Below are 22,169 nucleotides of genomic sequence, written 5' to 3' on the forward strand. Positions count from 1 at the left end.
TTACTAAAGCCCAAAACTCTAAAAGACTGCAGGGTCAAAAGGTGGGCGGCCTACGCCATGTCTAGGCCTGACTCCTCGCCCGCTGCCGCCGCCGAGTGTGACGAGGACAGTGACTACATGGCCCCCGTAACGGAGGCTGTAGACCTCTCGTCACGCTCGTCGTCGTCTGTCCCCGGCCCCGACAAGCCCGGCTCACGCCCAGCTTATGGGGATGAACACCCCGGCGACAAGGACGCACACGGAAAAACACCAAAGCATATACCCCCCCGGCACGCATACGTCGAAGACGAAGGCAGCCATAGCGCCAACGGTTGCCGGGCCCACCGGCGTCTTCCGCCGACCGTAAGGGTAGTCAGCCCACCCCGCCACCGCTTCCGTGACAGGCGAATGGGCATTCTAAAAAATAAGGGCGCTAACACCAAAACCTCCGGCGACGCGCATCGCAAGAGCGCTCACGTTGCCAACAAGGACTCGACGGGCAAGGACTCGACGAGCAAAGGCTCGACGTTACATAGCGCGACGGCGACCGATCCCTCGGAAGAGAGAATGATCGCCGAAAGCCTCGCGCGCATAGCATCCGAGGGCGGGCAGAGACGTACGGCGAGTGAGACGCCGAAAACCGCGCACAAGGCCAAAGATACGCCGAAAGCGCCGGAAAACAGATCAGGCCAGTTCCCGACGCCGACAGAAGGCCCTAGCCAGCAAGAAGGCTACTCAGAAGGCAAAGGCTCACTTTCTTCGACGTTATGGGACAGAACCAGACAATTACAGGAGGAAGAAACTCCCTTTTCTTTCCCAGACCGTCCTGGCCGACCTCAGTGGACCTTTGAAAGGTTCCAGACCTGTATGGACAAACTAGACGGGTTCATGTCCATCCCAGAAGACAGGGCACCCAAGAGACCACGGGAGGCACCCCTGGAGAGTCCAAGGGCTAAATACCAGAAGTTTTATAACCCCATACAGGAGGACATATACTCTTACAATCCCACTGAGGAAGACACCTTCTTCCAGGAGGAAGATGAGTTCACCTATGTTGAAGACCAACAAGAAGAGGAAGGTTTTCACGAGGAAACTAACCTATGTGAGGAGGGATTCCAGGAAGACACAGGCGAGGGCGACCCAAATCCCTGGCAGTCACCGGCTAGGTCGACTGACACAGGCAGTAGCAGTATAGTCATCAGGTCTACTGAAACTACACTAGTCAGGAACCCTTCGCCTGTCGATGATCAACCCACTTTCAATGCACTGCTGAAGAAGGCAGCAGCACATTTCGAAATCGAAACTGGGGAGGTCACCCCAGACACCGATTTTGTGGAGAGGATTATCAAAGAAAAACCCCCCACTAACCAAATTACACCCATCCTCGCCTCAGTTAAGAGACATATTACACCTTCTCTTTCCACTCCTGCATTGGTGAGAGGGGTCAATCCGAGGATTGAAAAACTGTTCTCTCCCTCTCAATCAGACCCATTATATATTAAGGGTCACTCAATCCCGGACTCCCTGGTCGTGACCAACACCAGGAAAAGGGCAGGAGTCCCACTATCGACCAGCGAGGCACCCCCAGATAAAGAGGGGGAAGAAGCTGTATGCCCTAGCCAAGAGAATCACCACCTCTGCAGCATTCTCTACCAGAATCGCCAATAATAATACCCTATTGGCAAGCTACGCCGATGCTCAATGGGCTAAGCTCAAACAGGACATCGAAGAAGTTCCCGAACCCCTAAGGACTCGTTTACTGGCTACAGTTAACGAGGGCTCTCTGGTCAATCAAAGCATCGTCAAGAATACCCTCGATGCAGCAGAGACGACTGGCCGCACTTTGGTACAAGGAATGTTACTGAAGCGTCACGTCTGGCTTCGCAATTCCGGATTTAAAGGGATGGTCTAGTAAAAAATTTTATTTAAAAAATAGATAGGCAACATAAAAAAAAATACTAGCATTCTCTGTTTTAAAACGTCCTATGTAAAATTTTGAGCTATTCAAGCTCAAAATTCGCAAAAGCAAGCACATGGGCGCATCCATATTGTGAAATGGAGGCCCTCCTGTGCTGGCTTTTGCGGCACTAATGAAGGAAAAGCCAGCCAGCTGTAGTAAACAAAGGCTACCGCTGGGTGGCTTTCCCTTCATTAGTGCTGTAGGCGGAGGACTGGGACCGGAGACCAGAGCAGGAAACCTGCAGCTGAATCTCGGTAAGTGCTGCTTATTTTTTTTTTTTTTTTAAATAAGCACTAGCTGCGTTTTTTTTTCTAAGTTTTCCGGGCTGGAGGAGCCCAGAAAACTTAGAAATGAAACGGCAGCTTTAAAAACGTTGTATTTATGTTTGCGGTCGCTTTTGAAGCGACCGCAAACATAAATACAACGTTGTGTTGGAAAACGCTGCAGTTTTTCTTTCCAAGTTTCTCAGGCTCCTCTGGCTCGGAGGAGCCTGAGAAACTCGGAAAGAAAAACCGCAGCGTTTTCCAACACAACCGCGTTTTCTGCCTGAATCTGCTTTACCATTTGGGGCTCTCGGGCTCCCCTGGGAGCACCGGAGACCCAAAGTGATAGCCACAGCAGGCAGAAACACACGCGGTTGTGTTGGAAAACGCTGCGGTTTTCTTTCCAAGTTTCTCAGGCTCCTCCAAGCCGGAGGAGCCTGAGAAATTTGGAAAGAAAAACCGCAGCATTTTTCAACACAATAACGTTGTATTTATGTTTGCGGTCGCGTTTGAAGCGACCGCACACATAAATACGTTTTTAAAGCTGCGGTTTTATTTCTAAGTTTTCCGGGCTCCTCCAGCCCGGAAAACTTAGAAAAAAAACTGCAGCTAGTGCTTATTTTAAAAAAAAAAAAAATAGCACTTACCGAGATTCAGCTGCAGCTTTCCTGCTCTGGTCTCCGGTCCCCGTCCTCCGCCTACAGCACTAATGAAGGGAAAGCCACCCAGCGGTAGCCTTTGTTTACTACAGCTGGCTGGCTTTTCCTTCATTAGTGCCGCAAAAGCCAGCACAGGAGGGCCTCCATTTCACAAAATGGATGCGTCCATGTGCTTGCTTTTGCAAATTTTGAGCTTGAATAGCTCAAAATTTTACATAGGAAGTTTTAAAACGGAGAATGCTAGTATTTTTTTTTATGGTGCCTATCTATTTTTTAAATAACATTTTTTACTAGACCATCCCTTTAAGGCGGAAACACAAGCGTCCCTTATTAATAAACCCATAGAGGAGTCCAACCTCTTTGGGAGAGCAGTGGATGACGCGCTGGAGAACGCGAAGAAAGAATTTGATACAATAAAGACCTTAGATCAAATTTCTGAACCCCCTAACAGGCGGGGATTTGGTAATAAGCGCTTTTTTCGTGGACAATGCCAGCAACAAAACCAACAACAGTATTCTGCCAGCAACTACCAGGGTAATAGCGGCCAGTACAATCAGAGGGGTCAACGCCCTGGCAAGGGAAGAGGCCGGAGTTCCATCCCCAGAGGCTCCCAAGCCAACAACACCACCAAGTGACGTGAAGATTCGCGTCCCCTCCCATGCAACGCCGGTCGGGGGCCGGTTAACATCCTTTCTTCCAGCATGGGAGGGAATAACATCAGACCGCTGGGTACTTTCCACCGTAGCTCACGGCTACTGTATAGGGTTCAACAGTTCCCCAACATACAGACCCCCGAGGGGACGCCGCATGACACCAGAACACCTCGCCATCCTTCTCCAAGAAGTGGACCAACTGCTGGAAAAAGGAGCCATAGAGGTCGTGCCTCTATATCGGGTAATGGAAGGTATTTATTCAGTGTACTTCCTTGTACCCAAAAAGGATCTAACCATGCGCCCTGTATTAGATCTGCGCCCAGCGAACATGTTTGTCAAACCCCAAAAGTTTCGTATGGTGACCTTACAGGAAGTGATCCCACTGCTATCACAGGGAGATTACATGACAACACTGGACATGAAAGATGCATACTTTCATATTTTAATGTTGCCAGCGCACAGAAAATACCTCAGGTTCATGATAGAGGGCAAACACTACCAGTTCAGAGTGCTACCCTTCGGCATAGCATCTGCACCAAGGGCATTCACGAAAGTACTGGCAGTGGCAGTGGCCCACCTGCGCAGGTTATCCATCCCAGTATACCCTTACCTCGACGACTGGCTCATAACAGGGGATTCTTACGAGACCTGCTTCTCAAACACCCAAAAGACTGTAGACCTTTTGTTCCAACTGGGCTTCTCCATCAACGAGAAGAAGCCCAGCTTAGACCCCAGCCAAGTCAAACAATTCCTAGGGGCTCTAATTCAAACAAAGGACGGCCTCATCTTCCCTTCCAACGAGAGGGTCCAAAACATGCTGTTTCAGATCCCCCAATATGTGGCAGGTCGAGAGGTGACGGTGCGCAAAGCGATGCGCTTGCTAGGAATGATGGCGTTGTGTATTTATTTGGTAACTGACGCGCGCCTGCGCATGCGCCCAATGCAAGAGTGGCTCAACAGCCAGTGGTGTCAGGCCAGCGGACAATGGGACGATCTAGTGGTGGTCTCGCAGGCCTTGGTTCTCTCGCTACGGTGGTGGACAAAGGAAAACCTGATAATAGGAAAACCCTTTGCCACACCCGCGGTGGAGGCCACTCTAACCACGGACGCATCCCTCTCAGGATGGGGGGCTCAACTATCCCATCAGACTGCTCACGGAGTGTGGACTCCGAGCGTAGCATCCAAGCACATAAACCTACTGGAGCTACTGGCGGTGTTCAAAGCACTAAAAGCCTTCCAGGAACACCTACAAGGGAAGACAGTGATGGTCCTTACAGACAGCACCACAGCCATATACTACATCAACAAGCAGGGGGGCACCCACTCTCCAGGACTGTCCAAGCTGTCCCAGAATATATGGAAATGGGCTCTCAAACACATGTTCCTACTGTCACAACACGTACCAGGGGAACTCAATCTGCTAGCAGATGAACTCAGCAGAGACTTCCCCCTGCCCGAAGAGTACGAATGGCGTTTGCACGAAGACATCGTCTTAGACGTCTTCACGCAATGGGGATTTCCAGAAATAGACCTGTTCGCAACTCTGGAGAACTCACAATGCCAAAGTTACGCCTCCAGGTACCCCCAGAACCAATCCAAGGGGAACGGTCTGTCGATTCAATGGTCAGGGAAATTGGTTTACGCCTTTCCCCCGACTCCCCTTCTCAACAAAGTTGTGCACAAGCTGCACCAGGAACAAGTTACCATGATACTAGTGGCCCCAATGTGGGCCCGGCAGCCATGGTTCGCTCACTTGGAGATGTCCCTATCTCCCCCAGTGACACTTCCCTGCCCATACAACATGCTGTCACAGGACAAGGGCAGGACACTGCATCCATGCCCTCAGACCATGAACTTAGCAGCCTGGCTCCTGAGATCGTAGAATTTGGACATCTACAACTTCCGCAGAGATGTATGGACATCCTCAGGGAAGCCAGAAAACCTAATACTCGCCACTGCTATTCTAGCAAGTGGAAGAGATTTGTCATCTGGTGTAGAGGTAAGAGCATCAACCCGGTTGACTGCTCTCCCACACACATTGTTCTGTACTTGACCCATTTACTGGATTCAGGTCTAGTGTTCAATTCTATTAAAGTCCACCTGGCGGCACTGTCTGCATACACCACTTCCCAACTTAAAGTGGCGTGGTGGAAGATACCAGTTATCAAGGCCTTCATGGAGGGGGTAAAGAGAATACACCCTCCGATAGCTAACCCAGCTCCCGGATGGGACTTAAATGTGGTACTTTCCAGACTCATGGGCTCGCCATTTGAACCCATGCACAAGGCAACTCTTCTAACTCTTAAGACTGCTTTCCTAATAGCTATCACCTCCATTAGGAGAGTAAGTGAACTACAGGCTGTTTCTGTTCTAGACCCCTTCGTAACAGTTCACAAGGATAAGGTGGTTCTACGCACACACCCAAGGTTTGCACCGAAATTCATCTCGAAATTCCATGTAAACCAGTCAATAGAACTACCAACGTTCTTTCAAAACCCTTCCAACTTGGGAGAAAAAAGTCTGCATACACTGGATGTACGCAGAGCTGTCATGTTCTACATGGAAAGAACCAGGCCACTAAGAAAGACTAATCAGTTCTTTGTCTCGGTGGCAGCAGGAAGAGAAGGAGATGCAGTCTCAAAGTCCACTATATCTAGATGGATTGTTCAATGCATCACTCTGTTACACTCTTGCTAAGAGAGAACTACCCTTCAAGCCAAGAGCACATTCTACTCGAGGCACTGGGGCTTCCATAGCGTTCATTGCAAATGTTCCCCTTGAGTCCATCTGCAAAGCGGCTACCTGGAGTTCTGTGCACACCTTTACAAAACACTACTGTATAGATGCACACTCTAGATCTGACTCCCAGGTGGGACAGGCAGTATTAAGACATCTTTTCTCTACTGTCCCTTCTCATAACCCACCGCCAACTCCGGGTACTGCTTGCTAGTCTATGCACAGCATGTGATTCTAAGCAGATTAACAAACATCAGAAGACAATGCATTACTTATCGTAAAAGCATTTCTGATGGTTGTATCTGCTTAGATTCACATGCGCCCACCCTTCCTCCCCGCTCGGACGGAAGGAACATAGAAACCTTTCTACATCTCTCTCTTTTCTGTACTCACTTACGTATAGAAGGCTCCCTCAGGGCAGAAAAAAAACAAACAGAGGGACCTCGACGCGTGAGGGATTGTGGGTACAACGCACGTCACTATAGGGATAGTGTTACAGACACGCCTTGTCGACGTCCCCTTTTTGACTACGAAAAACAAAATGCAATACTCCGCAGTGACCACTGGATGTCGGACCTATGCACAGCATGTGAATCTAAGCAGATACAACCATCAGAAATGCTTTTACGGTAAGTAATGCATTGTCATATATATATATATATATATATATATATATATATATATATATATATATATATATATATATATATATATTATATGGTAGAGGGTATTAATTTATACTTATGGATTCTTTGTCCAGATACAATTTAAATTCTTGACGCTCTTGTGCACTGAAGGCTGGGTTGTTTTCAATCATTTAACATTTCAGCCGAAACAGGAGTTGGCCCTATTTTATGCTGTTTATAAGAATGGATACAACCCTAGTCGCAGAGCTGTTTGACCGCGGATTATTGTACCATTTAAATGGCGAAGTTTGGCTTATTTGCACAGGATGTTTTTTGTATATTTGTTTCTAGATGTATGTATTTTAGTCCTGGTCTGAATGGTTGGAGTCTTGGCCAGTGCAGGATGTGCATGTCTAGGTTTGCAAGTTCAGGCCTTTTTTAAAGTTTTTTTTTTTTTTTTTTTCACACAACGTCGTTTGTACATGCCAGCTGTTTCATTTAAAAAAATGATTTGTATTTCATACAAGTTTTTGTATATTTCTGTATGAATTTGTTTTTTTGCACATCAGTCATGGAATTGTATGAATAAATGCCTGACTTACACAAATTATGATTCTTTGAGTGGGTCTACCATCTGATATATTTTAGGTTGATATAAAGTCATTGACAAAGATTCCCTCCTCCCCTGGGTTTGTTTAAGGCTATAGGTCATTCTTAGCTTGGTAGGTGGTGTACACCATGTGAGTCCGATCTAAGATGCCGCCCTCCAACTCCAGCAAGAAGTTGTGGAATAGGCTTTCCACATAGCCTGGTAGGTCCTGGTCCCATATCCGTTGCGGTATCCCGCTTATGATTTTCTTCTCGTCTAGACTGGCATCCCCTCCAGCTTTTGTGCTAGTGCTTCTACTCTGTCCACCAGGATGCCTCTTCCCGATTGTGTTCTCACTCCAGCCGTGATTCTGCTGCTGTTATATGGTATTGTAGGTAGACTATCGAGAGAGAAAACTTATCTGCATTAACCTGTATGTCCGCCTTAAGCTCCTGCTTAAGATCCATCAGCATATCTCTATCTGCCTCCGTAGCTGGTACATCATCTTTTCTTCCTCTTGAGGTGGGGTACCGGTTGTATGGAACTGAACACTGACCTGAAGTTATTACTTAGTGGGAGGGTCTTGCGCCATTAACAGTTGCTTGTTGCCAGCTGGGGCCTCTTTTCCCTTTAGGTGTGCATGCAGCCATTTTGCAGCTTTGCACTAGTGGCTTCCAACCAACCTCCAGGCAGTCTATTTCCAGAACTCCACTTCCTCTAGCGGCCAAGGCCCCCAACACTGGGCTCAAAGGTACTCGGATCACAGGCAGCACCACTGCAGGAGCTTATGCTGAAGCTGTAGTACAAATGTGGGTTCCTGACTGTCAGTCACTCCAAACCTAAGGGCACACTATCACTGAATTCACCACACGTGCAGCTTACCAGTGCTTAAGAAGGATCTCCCAACACTGACAACCTTGTCAACCCCACCCCACAAGCCCCCCCCAGCCCGGCATCATCCATAAGCCATGGGGTTACGAACCCCACCTTTCCTACTCTTCTGAAAAGCTGAGGCCCGGCCCCAGGGAATCCGAGAAGTCTCTGCTGCTGGCATTCCAGGGTGATCCCTCATGCCGGATCTGGATTACGAACGACTTGCTTTCTTTCAACTACCGTGTTGGATGACGTCGGCCATCTTTTGTGCGTCTCACTGAGAATCTCTCATGTAAAAATATCCAGTTGCCCCTTTTGGTTAATGGGGAGGGTTGTGGGGTCTTTCCACATCTGCTCACTCACTATGAAGGTATTGGGATCTGGTTTTTCCATAATCCACAGGGTCCATCCAGGCACCAACTGCACAGAGCTCACAGTACCAACATTTGTGCTGCTCGCCGCTCGGCACAAGCCTCGCCCTGCCACGTATGTCTATTTTTAATAGAACCTTGATCGGACATTCGTTGGTCTTTGGACTGTTATACTTCACTATTTGGGTTACTACTGAAACACAATTACACCCCTCTTGAGTATAGGCTTCACTTAACTGTGCATGTTTTACCTTTGAGGTCACTCTTGGTTTGTAGGGCTGAGTAGGTGATTTAGCCTCTACTCGTCCTTGTACCTTTGCAGTGCAGAAGTCAATTTGTCAAACATTTTTCACTTCGTATCCCACAGGCTTGCTGAGAGCCCCTGGGACATGCAGCTGATTAACAAATTTGCGAAATTGTGTAAAGAGTGTGGTATGGGGAGGGAATGACCATAGGCTTCACTATGGCAACGGGCATGGACAGGGTGGATAAAGCCAAATGGCACCCACAGGTTGTGGCATTACATCTAGCGATCTGGATATTATATCCCCCGAACCACCCTCCTCCTCTCACTCCCCCAAACTAGATTTTGCTTAAAGGAAGCACTTACTGATCCACCTAATAGCCAAATAAAAAAAACACAAACTGTTGCGCAAAACCAAGGGCCCCAGGTGAGTAGATTTACTTGTGTCTGGCTTGACTGCAGTTGAGGTCTCTGGCCGGTATGACTTAAACGTTGCAGACCGGACCAAGACACGGTGACGTCGGTGTGCAAGAGACCCAGGAGGATGAGGACCTACCAAATGTCTTAGGCAGCAGGGAACTGTCCCTTGACAAACTGCTGGAGGTAACCCAAGACCTCCCCTTATCAGCAAGGATAAGCAGGCAACTTCCAAGCCAGTGAAAGGAGTTCCCGTCTTTATGGACAAGGGCCAGAAGGACTTAAAAGGAAGGGATAGGGACTTGTAGGCGAGGAGAGGTCCAGGAAGGAAACCAGCCAGGAAAAACCAGCCACAACCTTTTGAAACAAAGGAAGAAGCCATTGAGGGATTCTGCTAGCAAGGTGAAGCAAGTTCCAAAGGAGCCAGGGACGAACCATCCTTGCCACACAATTCATCAGATATTCCTAAACTCACCTGAAGACAGGTGAGAGGCTGCTGCTGAGGATCCTGAACAGTGTCAACCATTGCTATACATATTAAGGCAATGACTTGGGAAGCCAACCCACCAACTCATAGGCATGCAGCATTCCAGTTCTGGCAGCCATCCAACTTCCAAAATCTCAGGCATACCCACCGATTTGTAGATTGGAATGTCTGGAGCGCCTAAGACTAGTTTAAAGTGGCTTAAACCCCAACAGCGTTTGCCTTTTAGAGGCTCAGGATGAGCCAATGTTGGCAAAACTGCCATTTTGGCAGTACCTATTCTTCCACAGAGACCTGCAAACAAAATGGCCATTGATGGGGACTTTAATGCCTGGTACCCAAATGGCTACTGTATGTACATGTAGCTACTAATGCAGTACACATGACCAACTGTGGTACAGCTCAAACAAAAGTACAGCTGCCACTAGCCCATTTCCCAACACTTCAGCCTGGGATGAAAGTTTTGCCCACCCAGTTTTGAGAGACCACTGACCCCAATGCTTGGAGTCTGAGCCCTTGAAGAGGCCCCTGCAACAAAGCGGAGGCCACCTGCCTGACCCTGCAGCAGATAGCAGTTATTTCTAAACTTGCAGCATTACAATGGCCTGTATTGATCATGTGACTAATATATACCATCCAGCCATAGACATCCATCGTCTGGTGTTGTACTGGTCAGTTCTGACCTTATCAAGATGTCCGTTTGACATTGTCTGAACATGGATGGTCCTAGGCCCCATACCATGACCCGATTGGCCACTCGTTTTAGCCTCAAACACCTCACCCTAGGGACATATAGAATAGTTGTGGGGGTATTCTTGGGAATATTCTTCATGGGCCTCCTGGAGTTGTGGGTTTTTGCTACAGCCCCAGCCCCTTCGCTCTACCATGGTTCGCCTTTGACATGCATTGGCCTGAGTCTTGCTTTTCATTCCTTATGTGGACAGCTGGGTCTTGAAATCGGAGCTCTTCAAAATAGTCTTTGGTCATCCCGTGTGGTGTACTACTTTGTTTGCACCTGTGGGCTACAAAAGGTACTTACCTGGTGTTTGGGACGTACCTCCAGCTATGCCAAAGGGACACTGGAAGTCTGCAGACTTGGAGGGCCCAAAATCCTCCCCAGGTTACACAGAGGACTCGGTCAACAGCAAGTTTAAACTGCAGGTTTACAGACAAAACCTACAGGGATCAGAACATATTCATGCACAGCTCGCTCATCCTCTGCTCGCAGGCTGGTTTTACTCTCAAATGGCGTCTGTACTTTGTCACAACTTGGACCCCTCTACAGAAAACCGATCAGGCCAAGTGATTGTGTATTGAGTATTGTTGGGAAGAATTATCAGAAATGTGCTAAACCTTCTCTGGGATAAACTACTGTTTCCCAGAGCAGTAAAGTGAAATTGACTTTACTTATTGTAACTTTCTAGACCCAGCACACACTAACTTACAATAGGTTGCTGGAAGGGTTACCTAGTATCCCATTTGTCTGCCTTCTCATGTAACATTTTAATGTTGCCCTTTTCTCAATGAATGGCTGGTGGCAGTGGTTTTGTTTGAACTACCATGGTGTGCATTTACCGCGGGCTGTGTTCGCAGCTGCAGTAAAGCACCCAAGGGTGCCATTTTAGTCAAAATTGCCCCGTCTTATTTTTTCGTCATTTCTTTGTGGAAAGGCCCTTCAGATTTAATCTGCGCGTCAAACCAATTTTGGACTTTGTTCATTTTGCCTTTGGCGGGATTCGTGAGTGAAGCCTGCCTCTGGCTCCAGGGTGTCTGGGGTAGACAGGAAGTGGGGAGGTGCCTGAAACTCCCTGTGCTTAGTCTACTAGGAGGTCCAAATGTACTCTGTAGTGATTGGCCGGCTGACTGTCCAGCAAAGACAGCCAACCTGCTGGGTGACTGACGGCTAGGCTAGGCTGGAATGAATGGGAGAGAACTGAATAAAAGGCGAGTCTTTTGGCTTGGAAGGCAGAGTCAACCACTGGACGAAGGAACCAAAGAACCTGACACCTACTGCAACTCCTGGACCTTTGGTTTGCTTGGTGAAGCCCTGCTGAAGTGCTGAAATGCCAAGTATGCATCGACAGAGAAGGTCCTGCAAGGACGATTTCTGCCCTTGAGTTGGTGGGACCAATCAACTCCAGAGTAAGCCACCTGGACATCCATCGTGGAGCTGGTTGAATTTCCACAGAGCTGCTGCTGGAAACTGTATAGCCAGGGAGAGGAACACCAGATTGTGAGTTGCTTTTTTAAGCTGGCCTAGAGCTTTAGGAGGATCCTCCGGACTCCCAGGAAGCAGGAAAGTCATCTCGACAACCAGGAACCAAGGTGTTGGTATTTGCGGTTGACTCGAGGAGCTGAAACACTGAACAGCCACTGAAAGTGAAGTTTGCCGGTTGCGAGTTTTGACCGTCCCACTGCATTGCAGGAGTCCCCTGTCGTCCTCCCTCTTGTCCTCACGACTGAGGGCCAGGAACAGTGAGAGCTGCACAGGAACAGAAGTAATCTGCTGCATCTTTTCTTCATTTCTAAGGTACTGTAAATAGTCTGAAGGAACTTACCTCTTGCTGTAGAGTTGATTGCATCTTCTACCATTCACAAGTCTAATCAGCTTGTGGCCCTACATTTGATTCTTCTTTTCATCAGACTCCTAAGAACTTGTGCAAAGACTTTTCCATTTAACTACCAGAAGTGCTTCATCCAATACAAGACTTTTGCCCATTGACTTTGACTTAGCCTATTGAACTGAATGACTCTTCTAGGGGATCCAAAAGTATTTACCGGCTTAAGAATATTTGTGGTCTTTTGTTGTTCTAATAACCTTTACCTTTTGCCAAATTCTAAGAGTATTCCAAATGCCAACAGTAAGATATTAATGTCCCTAGCACCCTAGTTATTGGAAGTCACCTGTGGGTGTAGGTTGTCTGTGGGCCATCCCAAAAGGGTATTTACTGCTTTAGAAACGAAGTGTACAGTATTGAAGTGTATTTGTGTTACTATTATATTGCTCGCTTCTGAAGAAGGCTTATTCTAACTGACTGATAAATGCATAATTGTTTATGCAAGAAACCTTGAGTGTAAGTTTATTTGAATACCGGTAACTGAATCTCTAACTCCACTACAGCTCACATTGACCCCTCTTGAGAGAAGCCTGGCTGCTCAACACTCTAATAGAACTTTGTAGTACAAGCTTATACCAAAGGTTGGGTTTCCTATACCTGTAGCCCTTTGTGTGTAGTGTTCCCAGAGAGTACTGCATACAAATTTTGCCTAACAAGTATGCTATTACCTATATAGGACATTATAAATGTTGTTCTACTTGCCTTCGCATGTCGGGTGTCTGGCCTGTTCATCCCTAATTCACTAGCTAGAACATTGTTGCAGTGTTGTGGACTTACTATTGGTACTTGCCTGTTACTACCCACCCCTAGGGCACTAAACTGTGATTGGCTAGAGCCGACGTCCCTATGCCTGGGATCCGCAAAGGTTCTCGGCTCATTGTGTACCTCTTCAAGGTGATGAGAACGATCAAGGTGATGAGAAAGATTTGTCTTTATTGTAACTTGTGTACCACCTCTCCTTGTGAGAGTTATCTCCTACCAGGCGCAACATGTGTTACATATTGTTGCATACTTGTTGCAGTCGGTGTCAGGCTGCCTGGGACCAGCTCTGCTTTCCCAACGCTGATTGCTACCATTGTCTGCTTCGGCTGCGTCTCATGTTAAGAGACCACGAATTTGACCTGTGCCGCTCTGAATTATGAGCATTGATTTGTATTATTTTCTGCAGCTTGTCCCTTTGTCATCTGGGGATTGGAATGTCATTTGTATCTCTTGCCCTTGGCTGCAGGGCCTGCCTTGCATGTCTTGCTCCCTGTCTAGCCTGCATCAGCTCAGCTCAGCTCATTTCTTGCTTGGGGGCCCGCTGTAATTTTCCTAAACCTTATAATGCGCTTTCTACAGTGTCCATGCTGTGCAACATTTCCATAGGTTAGTCACACTTAAGCTCTGTGAGGTCCCACAGGTGCTCCTGCAGTTCGATAGGGTTATTTGTGTGTAAGCATCTGCAAGCCCTGCTCTGGGTCTCTTGCGCCTTGCGGTTTCTGCCTTGCTGCGTTTAGCTAATGGTAAAAATAATAAAAGCAATGACAGTATGCATCTGTCTTCCAACTATAGAACTGTGCGCTAGCGTTCTTACTGTATTCTAGTGCGTGTTTGTGTCCCGAAGTGCGGATGGCACGTTTGCTTCATGTCGAACGCTGCTATGATGTCCGCAACATAGCTTCTTGGGGTTTAGTCTAAGCTGTCCATACAGGTGTCTGTAATCACAGCCTGTGGCTCTTCATCCATCCATGGATAGATCTGTATGTCCATTGGTTGGTATGGCTGGCTGAGGGGATACCTCTCGACATACTTGTCAATCGTGGATCCACGAGGAATTCGTCCAAAATAGAATGGTCGATTGCAGTGGTTTCTGGCCATCTTACTTGTCATGAATTTAGTAGGAGGGGTAGTGCTGGCTAGGGATGTAACGGTACAACGGTATACCGTTAAAGATACTGTCGAACAATAATAACCGTCACATTGTGTATACCGTTTATATCGTTCAGTGTGCTTTTCAATCTGATTTGGAAAGGCTGCAGTAAGCAAGTGTTGCGCAGTCTTGGCCTTGCACTGTTGGATGTGCCGTCTGCAAAGTAGTTTCAGTTGGAGCAGTTTTTAATACCATTCCATAACACGTGCCTGACACAAAATCAATATGTTAGCAATAGGAAGAATATAGCGCCAAGAAGGAAAAGGGTTTACTTTGGGTTGGTGTCTTTGGGGTTTATATATTTAGAATGGATGTTTGCTAAACATATGACAATGGAGGATTTCCCTGGTTCTATCATTGAATTTACATACAAGTCACACTGCGAAATTCATTCGTCTCTGTGGGTATTCCCTGCTGCCATACCAAAGGGTAACATGTCCGTGATTACTGAACTCCCTTTGGCCCGTAAGTAAACAAAAGGCTGTAACAAAGAGTGTGTGTGTATGCGCACAAGCGTATACTACCATCAGCCTCCATTGATCTGTGGCATGCAGGTTATCAAGATGGCAACATGTTCATCTTCACCAGTAGCCAGTGGGGGAGCTAAAAGCCTAAACGACCACTTAAGAAAAGCTTTTCAGTTTGCTTTGCCAGTCGCAGCATGGCTTACCCCCTCCCTCCCTCCCCCTCTCCACAATTGTGTTTGCGTTTGGTGGATGCAAGCAGTGGTATTTCAATGGAAAGTTTGTTGAAAAGCCCAATTCTGTCCCTGGGTGCCTGGTTTTGTTTGTGATGATAAATATGACAATTTATGACCTTTTTAGAAAATATTTGTTAAAATCAGTTAACGCCACCTGCTATACCGCGACAACCATGATATACTGTCATTTGGCAAGAATGTTATCGTCATAAAACTAATACCGTGACAACCCTAGTGGTGGCAGGATTCCCCATCCCTCGTCACTGGCTTTTTACTAGAACTGCCCCAGCCTATGGAAGTTGTCCTGTTGATTCCTATGAGGAATGTTTACAAACTCTCAAAACCCCTTCAGAAGTGACTGAAACAAGTACTTGCCTGTAATAGTTTTTTATTTTTTTTATTTACACAACGTCTCTGGAGTTTTACACCTTAGACTAGAATGTATATAATGAATCTTGGTATACTGCAGAATTGAATGTACTACATCCTTGCAGTCCTGCCATTGAGATGTTTTATGATCCTGTCTAACTGTGGATACATTGTATCCATCCATTCTAGGAGTGTAATGAGACCATTTTATTTAATGGTTTTTATAACACTCCTTATACCATACCAGAGTCTGGTTTCTAAGCGCGGATCTGGGATTTGAACCTGTTGCTCTGCGTGGTATTGCTTCCAAGACCAGTGCGTTGCCCCTGTGCTATCCAGTAACGTTAGTGATCTGGTCATCTTAGTCTAATGGCATTCTGAATTCTGTTGGCCCCATCGCGCAGGGTTTTAAAAGCACAAGCCCCTTGTCTGCTCCTTGGTACAAACTTAAGTGTATGGCTTACCAGTGTGTACAGTTTTTGATGTATACTAGGGATGGTGAGGAATATTTATACTGTTGATAAATTGCCATTTTGCGTCTTCTGAATATGACTCTGATTGTAACTGTTTTTCTATGCATGCTTCAGTGTATTAATCTTGCATACTTAAGGAACCCTATAATGAGTATCTTTTTTGAGTATGTCTTTGTAGTATATTCTTTTGGTGTCAATTTGGGACTAACTTCACCTACCTATCTACCTAACTTCCTTGAATAAAGCCGGACATCTCCCTATATCTAAACCACATGTTTGGTCCAACTACTGGTTGAGGACCTGTCTTGACACTTTTCACCAGGGGGCTGGCAAAAAATCCTCAACACTTCTCAACTCTACGCAAACCGTTGCTCTTTTCCACGCAAACCTGTCACAGTAAAGGCTATGCCGACTCCTCATTCCAAAGCAATGTCTTTGATTTCCTCTAACAACTTTGCCTTCTACTTTTACAAGAATGTAAAAATCTTGAACACCTTTCCACTCTGTCCCTGCATTCTTCTCCTCATTATGCTTGTTCTCTCCAACTTACATATTGACCTTTTTCTTCAATCTGAAGATTTCCAACCTCTCCTGCACCTCTGGCAAATCTGCAGCTGAGACTGGCGAGGAAAAGCACCTAACTTGCTCCACCTCTCCTTCTGATTGAACTGCTCTAGTTTTGTTTTTTCCAGCATGTAAATTGTCCTTCCCTTACTAAGAAGCCTCTACGGGCCCTGATGGTCTGCACTAGTGCAAAAGAGCGACTTGCAAAGTCCTGAAACATTTCATTTTTAACACAATCCTGCTTGGGCTCAAAGGTCTTGGGGACCCTCTCCATTATGGTTTCTGTAGCATTCATTCCACCTGATCTACCCGTGCCTATGTTAACATTATAACCTTATCACCACCCCAAACTATCTTCCATCCTACTCTTCTATATGTATGTACAGTGGCCCATTCCTTCAGACCCTCTTTCCCCTTGGCATCCAGGGGATCCACTCTTGAATGGATCAACTCTTGCTCTCACATTGGCCTTTCTCCTGGTACATGGGCATCTTTGACTTGGCCCCTCATGTTTTTGTTCGCCAATTCCTTTTATTTTTTTCCGTACTATTCACCCTGTACCCTTTACACCCCCTCCCTTGGACTGCTCCGCTCCTTTGGGTTCCCCTACTTCCTCTTTGTGAAAAATAACAAAATATTCTTTCCCTTATTTTACCCCTGACTTCTCTAACGGGTGTGCCTACTATCATCACTGAATGGCTCTTTGCTATCTTATTCTAAATTCCTCCAAGTCAATTGCCTGCCTCCCTTGCCCCCTCACTCATTCCATTAACCATCTTGTTTGCACATAATAGTGTTCTCCCTATTCCCCCAACCCCCAAAACCCCAACACTCTCAAACCTAAGGTACCTTTTAACAGCAACCTTAACCTTGATCACTGTTACCTCCACTTCAGCAAGGATCAACCTACTTAACATCATGAAAATATAACCACCCCTTGTACACTGCCACATTAAACGGTCCTACCTTGGTTCTTAGCAGTCTGAACTACTGTTCCAACCTCCTCTGCTTCCCTCTTTCAGTTTTGCAATCTGTACTCTTTAATCTTCCCAGCTCATCTCACACCTCGCACAGCCTTCCTGCTGGATGCCTCTCAGTGAGAAATGGCTCTTCACGTTTGTACTGATAGTCTTTAAATCCATGCAAAGACTTGCTCCTCCTTACATAAGCACCATCTCTTGCTGCACCTCCATCCGCCTCTACTCTTCTTCCCTCCTTAATCAGTCCCCATTTTGTCTTCTGCTCCTTCCCTCCCCTGCTACATGCACTCTTACCCTTCATGTTAAACTCCACTATCTGCTCATTCAAATCTCACTTCAACCTACTCCCACATTACTGCTTCCTGATCTTTCTGCCCTCTACTGTACTGTATGTGCTACTTTATTCATAATCTAGTTCTGGCTTGTGTTGCTGTCCTGCCCTGTCTCTTTCACCGGTTGCAAAACGCTTTATTGTAAAACACCAAACTCTCTATTTGGCTGCCTCTTAATTTCTTTTGAGGTTCTTTAGTTGAAACGCCTGCATCCTCAAATACAATAACTTGATCTTTAAAAAAAAAAAAAGTAACCCTACCTCTCTACCCATGTGGACTAGTAGGGGAATGACAAAGTGGGTTCAGACGCCTGACCACAAGAAGCCTAACCAAAGAAGCCAGTAAAATATTTAGGTGATACACAATTTCAGCAAACTGTTTCCTCTAAAACATATGATTAATCTATTTTCCTTATCTATTTTGAGTGTTTGTATGGGCCCCACTACCTTGATACACCCACTCCTCTCCCAAGTGTGAAGCCAGACACCTGCTGTTACCATTCTGAGTAATTTGGACCAACTTCATCTGGCCTGGTCTTCAGAACTCCTTAACTGAGGGATTCTGAGAAATCTCCCTTACATTACTATCTTCCAGATAAATAAATCTGTGTGTTTTTTTTGTGGCCAACCTAACAGAAGGGTTGCCTCTGCTTAGTCGTAGAAACATTGATTGTTTTTTTTTTTCTCTCCTGAAGAGCACCAGTCCTTGTTGCCCTTGCGTTAATCGAATGTGGAATGAAATATGAGGATGCTGTGCAGTTCATAAGACAGTAAGTTGTATATCAGTGTTAACGTTTGCATGTTGCTCAGTTTCTTGCTGTATATTGCTGAAAATACTGGCTCATTTTTAGATTGATTTAAATGTTCTAATATGTCTACCATTTACGGTCCTGCATTTGTACATTCTTTGCCTTCAATACTAGTTTTTCCCATGCAGATTGAACATTTGAAAAATGTAACTTTTTTAAACGGGGGCTCTGAGGGGAGGCATGGTTTCTCTGAAAACAGGGCCATCGTTCAAAGGTCTGTTGGGTATCCCCAATGCTTAACCCACTCCTCAGTGTCTTATATTGCAAACGTGACCTACATTCCATGCCTGGCCCTCTACCTGCACCCATGGGATGGGAGTTAAATGTGCATAGAATCGCATCCCTTTTGGGGGGGGTTACACTGATTAGCTCCTGGCATAGTTGGTTACTTTTCATTATAGGCTTGGCTGCATTAACGATCTTCTGTCTTTGTATTGCACAAACCGTTACGCCCAGCATGCTCTGTGGGGCCGGACCATATCTGTTCTCGCTGTGTCGTGCTTAGTTACTGGGCAACCAGCTGGTATGCTTGGAAGGAATGTTCCAGTGTGGGCTGAGTTCAGTTGATGAAAGACATATCAAGAAAGTCAATGATGCACTGCTTGCAGCCGAAATTTAAAATGCTCACGATACCGAACGTGGAAAATACTTGTCTAACTTGGATGTGTTCACACTGTCACCTCACGCTCCCAAAAAAGACTTGGGGGGGGGGGGGGGGGGGGGGGGGGGGGAATTATTTAGAATTGTACAAGTCCTGGACATTTGGGGAAATGTTTGATTTGGAACCACTGGCTAAGGGCACAATCAAGCTATTGTTCGGGAGGTTCTTCTAAAGTCCTATTGGGGTAAAACTTCATAAAACTCCCTAGGTGTACAGGTCCCAAACTCTTAGTAGAAGTGTTCTAACCAAGGTATCTTGGTAGAATGGCAGAGCAGCCAGGCTTATCGTAGGAGGAAGATGTGAGCTGTAGGGAAGTACGTCAAACCCAGTGAAGGCAATAGTCCAAAGAAACTTACACATTAAATGTTATGTTAAAATATAAATTTGTTCTTATTTACACAGAAGAAGGTATATAAATACTGATTCATTTAACCAACACACAAAGGAATTATTATTCAACAGTGATTACCTCAATAGCAGTTGCTTGTGTTTACAATCGTTATTAGTTTGATAAACACATAGATTAACAGATATAGGGTAATTATATTTACTTGGCAAAGCCACATAAGATAGTCTTTCGATGGGGGGGTGGGTCTTTAGATTGGGGGGTGGGTATACACAGAACAGCAAGTCTTAATGTTTGCCACTTTTTAGAGCTTCTAACTCTTTCCAAGTCCAATCCCTAACTATACAAAAAGGTCAGTGTACAAGTGGAGCCGAAGTCTTACGAAGTAGCAGAATAGCAAATGTTCCACGGCATACTTTCATTCTCTAGAATACGATTACTTGAGGATACAACACCAGTTAGGAGGTCCCTGCAAAAGGACTCCTTAAAGGGGGACCAGCTGGCAAGCTTGGGGTCAGAGGTAGGGTGGACACCCTGGACACCTTCATGCACTCCCATCTCACTAGAGTGACTCTTCAGTCCAAGGCAAGTTATACCTTTCACCCCACAGTACCTTAGGTTAGAAGAAATTAACGTATCTGGATTCTCCTCTGCACAGCAGCAACAGACCTGGTGATGAATGGAAGGACTCTGAATGGGGTGTCAGCAGTAGTCTGGAGAGAGACGGCCCTTGGGACTCATTTCTTCAGTGTCTTTGGTCGGTCTGTGGTTTTGGTGCCTTTTTTCTCAGCACCAACAAAGGACTGTATTCACCTGGTCAATCTTCGGTACTAAGTCATGCACTCTGGTGAGCTGACTTGGATGAGTGGAATCGTGCCTCTGGTGGTCCAACTGGAGCTCACCAAAGTTCTGGACGGATTCGACCTGGCGGGACAACCACAGCAGTAGCAGCCAGGTTGGTGCTAAGGTTCAGGCGGTACATTATACTTGAGACTCCTTGGAAGGTTCCTCCTTATATACCTGAGGAGGATAATACCTCAGTGGTCGGTACTGACGAATGCCCATCTAGACTACTGTAATAGTGAGTTGATAGGCATTCAGTCTGAGCAAATTAGGAGACTGCAGAGGGCCCAAAATGTGGCCGTGAGGCTGATTTTTAAGTTCGGCAAAGCTACTTATGTGTCAACGCACTGTGATTTGCACTGGCTGGCAGTGGAGGACCGCATTAAATTTAAGGTGGCTTGCCTTGTCTTTAAATGTCTGAATGGGCTTGCTCCAGTCTATTGAGTGATCTGCTCCACTGTTATCAGCCTACCAGAGGTTTGCGGTCCAAAGACTGCACTCTTCTGTCAATTCCTCGTTCAGTCTATACCATGGGAGGAGACGAAGTTTTGCTGTGTTTGGACAGAGGTTGCGGAATTTGCTGCCAATTGAGAAGGCATATCAATTTCGTAGGGCTCTCAGAACTTTTTTGTTTTAAGTAGTTCATCTAAACATCTATTGATGTGTTTGCCTTTTGAGCCTGGTTCTATCTTGTTTTCATGCTATATGTTATCTGTGCCGCTATACAGTTTAGTCTGTCACGCGTGCGCGTTATAAATGCAAAAATCAAATCAAAGATGTTGCACTGCAAATGGGTCGGTGGTCTCCTGGTATTTGCGTTCTGCATCTCTGGAGAGGCACTGCGCCTCCGAAGATGACTCTATTTGTAGTTTCTCTCAAGGCTGGTCGGTCCCACCAGCCAAAGGGAAGGAGTCGTCCTCTTCGAAGCTCCTTTTGTCTATTAGAAAACTGGGTCAGGACCATGGTGATTGGAAGGGTCTGCAGGCGTCTCTGGTATTCTTCAGCTTGGGTTCTTCTGTTCCAGTGGTTGACTTGCCTTCTGCCTCAGGAACCTCGCCTTTTATTCGTTTTTCCCACTTCTCTGCAAACTCTCAGCATTTTACAGAAAGGGGTGGGGGGCCGTCTAATCGGGAGTGCCAGCCCCATTCCTCAATGGAACTGGTTCCATTGAGACACTCTGGCAGACAAAGGACAGGGGAGTTGTAACCACCTCCCCACCTCCCCACTTCCTGCCTTTGCAGAAACACTGGACCCTGGGCAGGGATACCCAAGGGTTCCCGTCAAAGGCAACACGCATTTAAACCTCCCTCCCTAAATGGGTAGAAGGGCTACCGTGATAGACATGGCGAAAAAAGGAGCCACCATGTTAGCCTATACGTGACCCTTTTGTGCATAATAGACCGTGAATACAAAGTATCCCTCAATCCTTAGTAACTGTAGTTACTTGAGGATGGTAAAAGAATCTCGGAGGACACAAGGGGTCCCCAGCAACACTGCCCATAGGGTGCTGTGTTGCAAAAGTTTATTTATTTGTATATGGTTTAAAAAAAAAAAAATGCAACTAGTTACATACAAACAATATAAAGTGCAAGACCCATTTACACCAAATTCATACATACAATGTCTCTCCATTTCTCTGGCCCAATGGCAATATATGAACATTAAGCAAGACCACACTCAGTCTTTAAAAATCTTACAACCGCCAATTG

General features: G+C 46.2%; 1 protein-coding gene across 1 annotated transcript in view; it reads left to right on the forward strand.

Moving 5' to 3' along the window:
- PTP4A1 (protein tyrosine phosphatase 4A1) overlaps positions 1-22,169 on the forward strand; it is a 202,393-nt gene that overhangs the window by 116,751 nt on the left and 63,473 nt on the right. Inside the window, exon 4 of the mRNA XM_069606190.1 lies at positions 18,497-18,571. Within this exon, the coding sequence (XP_069462291.1) occupies positions 18,497-18,571 (75 nt within the window). The remainder of the gene's footprint in view (positions 1-18,496; positions 18,572-22,169) is intronic.

Source organism: Ambystoma mexicanum, chromosome 4p, assembly GCF_040938575.1.
Source record: "Ambystoma mexicanum isolate Mex_15411 chromosome 4p, UKY_AmexF1_1, whole genome shotgun sequence".
NCBI classification, from domain to species: Eukaryota; Metazoa; Chordata; class Amphibia; order Caudata; family Ambystomatidae; genus Ambystoma; species Ambystoma mexicanum.